General features: G+C 41.1%; 1 protein-coding gene across 4 annotated transcripts in view; it reads right to left on the bottom strand.

The window, feature by feature from the left end:
• Ddx6 (DEAD-box helicase 6) overlaps positions 1-12242 on the bottom strand; it is a 32961-nt gene that overhangs the window by 10356 nt on the left and 10363 nt on the right. For all 4 annotated transcript variants that reach the window (XM_076924902.1, XM_076924901.1, XM_076924899.1 and 1 more), the window contains exons 5-7: positions 2807-2936; positions 1953-2099; positions 1004-1098 (exon numbers count right to left, since the gene is read on the bottom strand). In XM_076924902.1, the coding sequence (XP_076781017.1) occupies positions 1004-1098; positions 1953-2099; positions 2807-2936 (372 nt within the window). The remainder of the gene's footprint in view (positions 1-1003; positions 1099-1952; positions 2100-2806; positions 2937-12242) is intronic.

Below are 12242 nucleotides of genomic sequence, written 5' to 3'. Positions count from 1 at the left end.
TAAGCAGTGCAGAAGGGGACAGAGCCTAGCATGGTAGCATATGCCTGTAAGCTCAGCACGCAAGTGGCTGAACTGGGAGAGAAGTGAGAATCTGAGGTTAGCCTGGGTTATATTATGAATCTGTCTTAAAGCAGAGGAAGCTATAATCCCTAAAGAAAAAAAAAATACGTAGACTATCAAAATCTTTCTTCTTTGACAGAATTTAAATGTGATTCCCATTAAAGAGATAGAGTGTATTGGTCAAAACCATGTTTTGAGCTGGATGTGGTTGGCATAAACCTTGCTCTTAGAAGATAGAAGAAACAGAACAGTAAACTCAAGGGCATGTGGGCTGAATGGTTTTCATTAGCTGTACTGGGAATCATTCAGCCATGTTTCAGTGTCCTCAACTATGACCACAGGCTAGCACACCCTATAAAACACTCTAAGACTAAAAAATCTTTATCAGATGAAAAAAATCACAAAGGCCAGAAACTAGTAATCTAAAACAAAACAAAACAGAAAAATAGCTGTATACCAAAACACTAAGACTGACAGGCTAATGCATAAAAGCACTGCTGTACCCCAGAGACACAGATGAGGAGGTTTTATTTATTTATTTCTAAGACAGAGACTAGTCGCACTGTGCAGTCTCCCGAGTGGCCTGAAACTTGCTGTGCAGCCCTCAGACTCCAGACAGACACCTGACTACCTCCCAGGTAAAACATTTGGCTTCAACTGAGTAATTTCTTAAAAGGCATTCATATTAGGTTATAACCTAAAGAAGCAACTAATTTCATAGACACAAAAGAACCAAACACTACAAAGAAGCAGATGTAAGACAAAGGGTTAAGAGATATTCCTTACATGCTTTTAAAATTAACACCGAACAGAAAGATTTAAAATGAACTTGGTTTGGTTATCTGGTACCATACATATCCAGGACAGGGTTTGCTTCACACACTGAGAATTCTAAGTGAACTCAGAAGAGGACTGAACGTCCTTTTGAATGAAGAGACCTTACCTCATCCAATACTATCATCTGGACATGATCAACCTTTGCTACTCCTTTCTTGATAAGATCCAGGATTCTGCCAGGGGTAGCAATCACCACATGCACTACAAAGAATTACAGGGAAAAAAAAAAAAAAGATTCAGAAAATATATACATCCCTATTAATTTTATCTAGAATAACAACAACAAAAACCCCCAACCTTATAATTTTGTAATATGTATTTAGTATCATAAATACTATTCATAGAGATACAAATTACTACAAAAAGGCAGGAAGATGTATTTTGGGCTGTCCATTCTATCTCCTCTCACAACAGCTAAACAGCTAGACAATGCTTGTCTCATCTCTTCAATGAGAGGCTAGTTTCCCAATCACCAATTCCAACTAAAGGGCATACAACTTTTATCTTATGACAATCTGGAAGAAATAACAGCCAGAATCACAGGGTTTCTCACACAAAAGACATGTCTTCAATGTGGGCAATGCTGCTCAGACGGTTTTACGGGGGGGGGGAACCTACTGATCACTAAAAACAAAATCGTGCAAGTTAAAAAATAAAGCCAAATACTAACATATACTAATATTCTGAGAAAGCTGACTTTTCATGGGTCTGACTCTTGCTACTGTGTTACTCTTCTTCACTCAGCAGTATACCATGGGCAGCCTTCATGAAAACAATGCAAGTCAATCATCCTTACTGACTGTGACACTCCATTCAGGCTCACTGCATCTAGCCAATCTCAAGTATTTAAATGTACCTTCTTTTTCAGTGTTACAGACCACACCAGAGTAAATCACTTTGTATATATATACAATTTTATATTTATCAAAGTTCTTGAAAACCAACGTGCATAACCACGCCCTACCTCCACATAATCACAAATAGTCTGAAAATAAATAATGAGGCATCTGTCTGTAGCTACAACCAGACAGCTCTGCGGCCGCAGCATTTCCTACCTGTGTCGTCAAGCCTCATTATGTCATCCCGCAAATTGGTTCCTCCAGTGGTTGCCATCACTTTGGCCCCTCCCATGTGTTTGCTGACCTGGATGCAAATTTGACTGACCTGTAGAGCAAGTTCTCTAGTGGGAACAATCACCATTGCTAGAAAATACCAAAGAACAAAGGAGTGGGGGAAGAGAGACATGCCATATTTTAGAAATTTAAGCAACTATAAAAATAGTCTCACTGAGGCAGTATGTCTAAACACAAAGGAACGACACAGACATTAATATACCAGAGTCTTAAAAACTACATTTGTTTGACAGAAGAGAGTCACTCTAAATACTTAAGTAGTAAGTGCATCCTGCTCAGGTTCGATGGAAAATTTTAATAAAAGCTTTAGAGGTGAAATCTTAATTATATGAACTGACTCCAGATACAACTATAGAAATCTGCTTCTTTTCTACTGTGTGAGCTCTTAAAATGTGATAAACTCAAGCCTTTACAAACAGCAGCATTTCCTGTTTCTACAAGGAGCTCTGCTGACATAGCTCCCGCAGGGGAGTGCTGTTGCATAGGCTGTAAGCAGTGACTCATTTAACCTCTCATCAGTCGGTTTTCCTAACTACGGAGCAATAAAGCTTACTTTGCTTACCTCACGGGACCCTTTCTGCAACTGTTTATTGATTTAAAAAAAAAAAGTACTTTGAAGATGGGAAATTCCCTTTAAAAGTCGGGAATAGTATTTAGACAATTAAGCCAAATATAGTAAGAAGAGAGTAGATTACATGAATTCTGACCAAAACTAAAACCTACAAAGCTCTAAATACAGTCTCCCTCCAACCTCCTCCCCACTTTATTCAGCTAACCTTGAATATTGTCCTTCTTCAGGTCCAGCCGTTCAAGTAAGGGGATGAGGTAGGCACCGCTTTTGCCTGTTCCATTTTTTGCTCTAGCTAAGATATCCCTACCAGATAAAGCAATGGGAATGCTCTCCTCCTAAAAGACAAGGTGACGCAAAAATTACTTGTGAATAAAACATTACCAGATTCTTCTCTGAGTTACACTGAAGAATACCCCCTTTTGATACTGCTTTGAAGTGCACTATGCTTGTATCTTGCATGAATGGCGCAGACCCAAGTGGATTAGCAGGACCAGTGAACATTAACACTATTTTGAACCAAAAGTTTGCTAACACTGTTAACAGAAAACAATAGCTGGATTCCAGCTAGCAGAAGGGTAGTGAGCTGGGTGTGGGTGTGATGACACATATCTTACATCAGGTAGATTAGCCTCCAAGGCCAGCCTGGTCTTGGCAGCACAGCTACTAGAGAAAAGATCCTGTCTCAAATTGGGGGAAAAAAAAAACTCAAAGGATTGTAAATAGTGCTCCAACAAAAGACATTTCTGTTAGAAATAAAAAATGGCCACACAGTAACTCACGCCTGCAATCCTAATCGGCACAAGCAGGAGCTCAACACCAGCTTGACAAATACAAAAGCTTGTCTAAAAACAGGGGAAAAGTGGCACTAACTCCAAGGGAAGGTTTTATATATATAGCATATGCTATTTCACCGCCCCCATCATCATCATTATTCACTTATAACCTATTTACTGCTCCCCCTTCTTCTGAGTGGGGAGTCCCCTTGGGTGTTCTCCCGCCCTGGCATATCAAATCTCTGTGAGGCTAGGTGCATCCTCTCCCACTGAGGCCAGACATGGCAGCCCAGATACAAGAATACACTCCACATACAGGCCACAGCTTTTGGGATAGCCCAGGCTCCAGTTGTTCAAAACCAACATGGAGACCAAGCTGCACATCTACTTACAACATTATGTGTGGGGAGGCCTAGGTTCAGCTGTGAGTGCTCTTTGGTTGGTGTGTCAGATTCTGAGAGCCCCAAGGGTCCAGGTCACTTGACAGCACATGCCGTTTTCAGACTGGTAAAGTCAATCATGCCACATGAAAAATGTGTATACTGGGTTGAAAGTGTAAGTTACTGATTGAGTGTATACTTAGCCATTTGTAATGCCTTTGGTTCAATGCCCAGTACAAAAACTAAACAAAAAAAACCCTCCAAAATCCCAAAGGAGGGGAAAATGTAGATGAGCCTTCTCTTACACCAAATAGGAATAAGCTGAAAACATTTATTTCTGGGACCTAACTGGTACTTATTTTTTATTACATCAGCTTCCAAAGTCTTTATCAACGCAACTTCTCTGTCCTGAATCATGTTCCACTCAAGACAGGATCTGTCACATCACTAAAAGTAACATTCATTTTCATTTTTAAGCTTATTTTATCAAGTATGTTTTCAATAACCACAACGAAAATAATACTTATTATCTGGGACACAGTAAAGAATTAACAAGTTACTAAAAATTAAATACACATAGAAATTAAAAGGGAAATAGGCACAAGTAAGACAGAACATACATTGTTCAGCTACAAAATCCTACAATAAGCTGTTCACAGCTATTACTCAATAATGAGCTCTCAGCTTTGTAAAACAGAGGGTTTGAGGTTGAGCAGTGGTGGCGCATGCCTTTAATCCAGCACTTGGGAGGCAGAGGCAGGTGGATTTCTGAGTTCGAGGCCAGCCTGGTCTACAGAGTGAGTTCCAGGACAGCCAGGGTTACACAGAGAATCTCGAAAAACCAAACAAACAAAACCAACCAAACAAACAAAACCAACCAAACAAACAAAAAAAGAAGACAGAGGGTTTGGAAGGGTTGATATAAGAACAAGCTTAAAAAAAGACATTTGTCTGTCTGTCTGTCTGTCTCTCTCTCTCTTTCTTTCTCAGTACAGGAGGAGCCAGAAGAGGGTATCAGAGTCCCTGGAGATGAGTTAAAGGCAGACAGTTAAGAGCCACTGAGGTGTGAGTGCTGGGAACTCAACTCAGACCCCCTATAAGTAAGCAGCATGTGCTGTTACCCATAAGCCATCTCTCTTCAGCCCCATAAAAATCAAGGTTCTTATAATTCTGAAAAGAAATTAAACCTTTATAATTTTCTACTTTAAAGCAAACATCAAGTAATAAAAGCAATGTCCTGTCATTCTCAAATTTGACATTACAGGCCAGCTAACTGCAAAAACACTTTCTTATCCTAAAACTTCATGATGGCTCGACATCTATGCACTTTAGAAACAAATTGGTCATGAAACTCCAGGAAAGACAAGCTTAAGAGTAGTGGAGGAGCAGTTGCTACGAGTTTTCACCATTACTAAACATATTTAGGCATAGAACCGACCAACCCTTAGAGTTTGGGAGAAACTTACGTTACCCTCCCCACCCCAAACTTCTTTCTCCCTTATTCATCTTAAAAACTAAAAGTATAAGAAGCATTTAGTACTTTCTGGTTTGTTCTGTCATATGGCTTCTGACCTAGGCTGGTCTCAGACTCTTAGGAACCCTCTTGCTTCAGCCCCAAGTACTAAGTTTAGCAGCATGAACTGCCAAGCTCAGTGAAATATTTAAAAAAAAAAATTATTTATTTTATGTAACTACACTGTTTCTCTTCAGACACACACCAGAAGAGGGCATCAGATCCCATTACAGATGGCTGTGAACCACCATGTGGTTGCTGGGAATTGAACTCAAGACCTCTGGAAGAGCCGTCAGTGCTCTTACCTGCTGAGCCACCTCTCCAGCCCCTCAAAGACAATGTTTTAGAAAACTGTTGGTATATAGTTTCAGAGACTTTAGCCTTCCCACTCCCCTGACCCCTAACCGATTCCTAAAGCAAGAGTATAGTATATAAATAACTTTATTTTAAACTGAAAAGGCTCAGAAAAGTGGCAGGTGAGATGCCTAAATAATAGCACTTGCTGCATAAGCCTGATGACCCATCCTGCATCCCATGAAGAAAGGAGAAAGCTGTGCTTGGATCTACACAAGGGCTGGCAGGTGGATACAAACCACACACCTTCTGCCCCCACATTTAAAAAACTTCAAGAAAGTCAAAGGATTTTGAGCCTGCTCACTGTTTCTAGAGCTCCAAATGAAACATATCATCTTTGAATAAAAGGTCAACTATAACCATTTGCTAATTACACCAAATACATTTTACATATCTCAATTGAGAATAATCATTTGTCTATGACTTTGCTAGGAAGAAGGGACAGAGCAAAGGATTGCTTGGCTCTGAAGTTGGCCTCTTAACTCACACAAGATGACCCTGAAATTCTGACCCTCCTTGTCTCCATTTTGAGAGTGCTGGGACTGCTGAGTTTATCTGGTGCTAGATATCAAACCCAGGCTTCAAGTATGCAAAGCAGGCACCCTATTGAGCCACACTCCAGCCCTTCTTTAAACACACACACACACACACACACACACACACACACACACACACACACACACTTTTTCAAAGCTCAAGAACAATTTTGTTAGGTTTAAAAGAAAAACCCTTAGAGTAGGCCAGCTGTGAACCTCAGAAAAAAGGCCTCAGAATTTATAAGGCAGATTCAAAGAGGATCAGCAGCCACAGGATGAATAAAGAGGCTTCAGAGAAAGCACAAACAAGCCTAAAATCTTGGGGAAGCCCAAAATTTTAAGGAAAGCATGTCTGGGAAAGATACAGAAAAAAAAAAAAAGGAAAATGATGCTGTCTTTTGAGTAATTCAGAAAAGTGAGAAGTATTTCTTTTTTCTCTTTTAAAAGATTTTATTTTTATTTTTTAAAAAAGATTTATTTATTTTATGTTATGTGAATACACTATAGCTGTATTCAGACACACCAGAAGAGGGCATCTGATACCATTACAGATGGTTGGGAGCCACCATGTGGTTACTGGGAATTGAACTCAGGACCTCGGGGAGAACAGTCAGTGCTCTTAACCACTGAGCCATCTCTCCAGCCCAAGAAATACTTCTTAAATTTTAACATTTTTTTTTCTCAAAATCTCTACAAAGTAAAAATGAAGAGCCCTGTTCCTTCTGAAACACAGAAAAGTTTTTATTAATCATCACAAAGTAAAAATGAAATCATGTCTGAAGTTATGATAGATCACTAGTACAATATTTCTGACAATTACTGAATTGTTTGTTGCTTAAAAATATCACTGGAGGCTGGTAAAATGGCTCAACAGATTTTTATGTTTTGCAAGTTCAACTCTGCTGAATTTAGTCCCATACCCAAAACATGTGCTCTCATCCCCATGTGTGCCTTGAAGAGCATGCACATGTCTGTGTGACTGTCTGTCTGTCTGTCTCTCTCTCTCTCTCTCTCTCACACACTCACACACACACACACACACACACACACACACACACACACACAATTTTAGAAGTTAAAACCAGAAAGATTAAAAAGAAACACAAGGACTCGTGGGACAAGCATGGCTGGTAGTGTCACAGTGCTGTCACAGCGCTTGCCTGTGGACTTAAACCCACCAGGAACTCCTAAAAGCTGTCCTTTGACGTCCACATGTGTCATGGCAGTCACATGCCCACAGAGTAACAAATGAAAAATTTTAAATGTACTAGCTACTATCTAGCACAATATACTGTAAAAATGACTGTAAAATACAAGTTACTGTAATGTAAAAGGCAGAATTCCTACTCATACTTGTTGATAAAGGTTAAGAAACAATTTGATCTCAAGGGGTCGGGAGGGACAGCATGGTGACATACATCTTTAATCACAGTACCAGGGCAGAAAGAAGCAGGAGGATCTCTGTGTGTTTAAGACCAACAAACACTACATGGTGAGACCCTAGGTTGGTGGCACTTGCCTTTAATTTATTTCAGCACTCGGGAGGCTGAGGTACAAAGATCACCTTGAGTTCGGGGCCATCCCGGGCTAAAAACAGATTGTTTCAAAATTAAAATAATAAAAACACCTTTTTGTTTTGTTTTTGTTTTTTTCCGAGACAGGGTTTCTCTGTGTAGCCCTAGCTATCCTGGAACTCACTCTGTAGACCAGGCTGGCCTCGAATTCAGAAATCTGCCTGCCTCTGCCTCCCAAGTGCTGGGAGAAAAGGTGTGCGCCACCACTGCCCAGCGACACCTTAATTTTCAATGTGGTGATTTTACTGTAGGTGTGGGGTGGAAGAGAGAACAAGAGGAGCCCAGATGCTTGGCACAGTGGCTTGGCTTGCGCATGCCTAAATGGCAGAAGCTGGTAGGCTTATGTCAATTCCAAGCCAGCCTGGACTACAGAGTAAGACCTTGACTTAAAGAAAGGGAGGCTGGAGAGATAGCTCAGCAGTTAAGAACACTGGCTGCCCTTACAGAGGACCAGGGTTCGATTCCTAAGCACCCATATGGTAGCTCCTAACTGTAACTCTAGTTACTGTGGACCTGGCATCCTCACAGACAGACATGCAGGCAAAACACCAATGCACAGAAAATAAATAAATCTTAAAAAAAAAAATCCAATCTTTTAAAAAAATGATAGGGGAGAGAAAGAGAATTTCCAATCCACTGTAAGAAACATCCAAACTTATAAAGACAACAGTAAAGAAATACTAAATTTGAAGGCAAAACTACTATTTTTTTTTTTTTTTTTTTTTTTTTGGTTTTTTTGAGACAGGGTTTCTCTGTGTAGCCCTGGCTGTCTTGGAACTCACTCTGTAGACCAGGCTGGCCTCGAACTCAGGAATCTGCCTGCCTCTGCCTCCTAAGTGCTGGGATTAAAGGCATGTGCCACCACCAAAACTAATTCTTTTAGCCGTATTTTTAACCCATGATTAGGGAGAGTAAATCACTAAAGGATTCAGAATGCTGTAATTACAAGTATAAGCTACTCAGATACAGAGAGAAAGATTAGTTTAGTAACAGCGTTTAACTAATATGAGCAAGCAGAAAGACCTGAATCTGAATCCCTAAAACCCACATAAGGTAAGCCAGGCATGATAGTCTATATTTGTAATCTCCGAACTCGATGGTGAGATGGGGGTGGAGACAGAATTCTCAAGGTCCAGCTAGCCTAGCATACACAGCAATTGAAGAAGTGGGGAAGGCCACAGGAAAGAGATGCCTGCTTTAAAGCCAAAGGCAAGGACTGACACCCCAAACTGTCCTCTGATCCTCACATAACTCAACATGCAAAGAGTTGCCACCACAGGGGCTAGGGAGATGGCTCAGTGGTTAAGAGCACTGACTGCTCTTCCAGAGGTCATGAGTTCAATTCGCAGCAACCACACGGTGGCTCACAACAATATGAAATGTGATCCGACGCCCTCTTCTGTTGTGTCTGAAGACAGCTACAGTGTATTCACATACATAAAATAAATCAATCTTAAAAAGAAAAGTTGCTACCTCACCGTCAGAATGCAAAGCTAGTAGAATGGTGACTAGAGAGAAGCAGATTCCCAGGCCCTCCCTCCCTCCCTCCCAAGAAGTACATGATACCTTTAGAATGAAGTCACTACTGGACACAGGGTTCACAGTGAGTACCCATTAAAGATGGCTACATCTAGAGAGATGTATAGGCACAATCTGTTGTGTGTCTAGTTCCAAGCTGTCACTATAAAACCTCTTTTGAGAAAACAATTTCATATGCCTCATTCTCCAATCAGCTTACTGCCAAATCACAACTAAATGTCCTCTCTCAGAAGCTGTCCAGGGGCTAGGGAGATAGCTCATTTGGTACTGTACTGTCTTCAATAGCACCAGAACTTGAATTTGATTCCTAGCACCCAGGTAAAAAAGCCAAGCATGACAGTAGGGGTGTGAAATCCCAACCTCAGGGAAGCAAAGACAAACAGACCCCTGAGACTCACCAACAAACCAGTTGAGGCTATACTTAGTGACTGGTGACTGATGCTAACACCTGAGATCATCCTCTGGCCTGCACATACACACACCACACAAAGTTCAGCTGAGAACTGAAAACTTATACCTGTAACCCAGTACTTGGGAAGCTGAGCCAAGAGGATTGCTGCAACTTCTAGGACAACCTGAGCTATACAGTGAGTTCCAGGCTAGCATGGGCTACAGAGAAAGGCCCTATCTGCAAACACAAACGCACGAAACAAAAATAACAAAAACCCAGCAACACTGAAAACCAAAACACATACAATTCAAATATGGACAGTTTAAACATCTAATCAAGAAGGCTTTGATATTTTATTGGAAAATAGCCATTAAACTGCTTAGTGGTTAAGAGTACCACTCCTAATACAGAAGACCCAGGTTCAGTTCTCAGAATCTACATATATCTCTAATCTCAGATTGGACACTCTCTTCTGATCTCTTCCAGGAACAGGTCTGCACATAGTGCAGGTAAAACATTTACTCATATTAAAAGAATATTCTAAACTGTAGAGAGACTAGAATTAATTCCCAGCACCCAATGGCAGCTCACACTAGCTGGCTCTAACTCCAGTTCCAGGGGAGGCAAGAGGCCTCTTCTCACCTAAGCCGGCACCAGGCACACACACGGTGCACTTGTGTACACACAGGCAAACACATAACATGAACAAAAAAACCTTGTAGTTTTAAATACTGAAAAAGATATCATTCATTTTAAGAAAAAACAAGAAAATGGGAACCAGCTGGGCAGTGTCCCATACCTTTAATCCCAGCAGGAAACAAGCAGATCTGAGTCTGAAGCTAGCCTGGTTTACAGAGCAAGTTCTAGTACAGAGAGGGTTCATAGAGAAACCCTATCTTGAAAAGCCAAGAAAAGGGGAAGGGATGGAGAGAGAGGGTAAAGAGAGAAGCAGATTGGAGGCAGGCTTGCTGGCCTGTGCATACCAATTCCAGCTCTTGGGAGGTTAAGACCGAAAGATCTTGAGTTGGGCGTCAGCTTAGCTACACAGCAAAATTCTACCCAAAGAAAAACAGAAGAGGCTCATTTTGTACTGGGTGAACTGTAAATCTCTTTATGGATCTAGACTTTTGAGTGATTCTAAGAATCCCTATTTTATTTATGCTTTTCATAGGTCTGATCCTCAGTACTGCATAAATTGGGTGTGAGGTTTAAGGTCATTTTCAGCTACATAGGGAGTTCAAAGCCAGCCAGAGATAAACAAGGCCCCTTTTTGTTTGCTCGCTCGCTCGCTCGCGCGCGCGCGCGCGCACACGCACACGCACGCACGCACGCACGCACGCACGCACGCACGCACACACACACACACACACACACACACACACACACACACACACGGCAGGTATGGCGGTCTACTGTTTTAATCCCAGTATTGGGAAGGCAAAAGCAGTTGGATTTCTAAATTTAAAGCCAGCCTAGTTTACAGAGTGAGTTCCAAAACAGCCAGGAATACACACAGTGAGACTGGGTCAAACAAGAACAGTGGTTCTCAATTTCCTAATGCTGTGACCCTTTAATACAGTTCAAGTTGTGGTAACCCCCAACCATAAAATTATTTTTGTTGTTACTTCCTAACTGTATACATTAAGCTGTAAAAGACTGGTGGTGGAACTCAGTGCTGGAGAACTTGGCTATCATGACCCAGGCCCCGAGTTCAGCCCTTAGCATCGCAAACCCCAAATGCTCTTTTAAAGGCACATATAAGGGCAGGTTCTTCTTTACAAGGGCCAAATATGTAAGGACTGACTGATTAAGCTGAAACTCATTACAACCCAGACCAATGGGATCAAGCAAAACTAAAGATGGCAATTAGGAAATTATTATAATAACCAGGAAAGTTTGACAAAGAGAAGGCTATTTGCTTGGTTTTTAAATATTCTCTAGAATGTTTATATTAGTTTTAATGGAGGGGCAAAAAGTAGTAGACATCATACATTATGGAGGGGAAAAAAAACAGACAAAACTTGGACTTTAACAAGATAATCCAAATGAATGAAATGTCAGACTATATGCACCTTCAAAATTCAACACCTAGAAAGTCTGCTTTGCAGTATTTTTGCTGAGAAAACATGACTTGAGCCAAAGGGACCCATCAGAAATGTCTGTTAAAAAAAAATAAATGGAAGAGCCTGGAGATGTAGCTCAATTGGTAGAGTGCTCTCCCAGCAGGCACAAAACTCTGACTTCAACCTCCAGAACTATGGAACCAGACAAGACTTTACAAGCCTGTAATCCCCGTGCTCTTCTACAGAAGGTTTACGAGTTTACGGTCACCTTTAGATACAAAGAGTCTGAGTCCAACTGGGATACATGAGACCCTGTCTCAAAAAGCAACAGGGCCAGTACGATGGCTTGGTAGATAAAAGTGCAACCACCTGAGTCTGATCCCCAGAATCTACATAGTAGAAAGAGAACTGACTCCTCTAAGCGTCTGACCTCTGCATAGTCACAAAATGTTAAAAATAAAATCCAGGGGCTGAACAGCTGGCTCAGCAGTCAAAAACACTGACTGCTCTTCCAGAGA

Source organism: Arvicanthis niloticus, chromosome 26 (genome assembly GCF_011762505.2).
Source record: "Arvicanthis niloticus isolate mArvNil1 chromosome 26, mArvNil1.pat.X, whole genome shotgun sequence".
Lineage (NCBI taxonomy): Eukaryota > Metazoa > Chordata > Mammalia > Rodentia > Muridae > Arvicanthis > Arvicanthis niloticus.
Note: the sequence above shows the minus strand (reverse complement) of the source record. Positions and strands in the feature narration are given on the sequence as shown.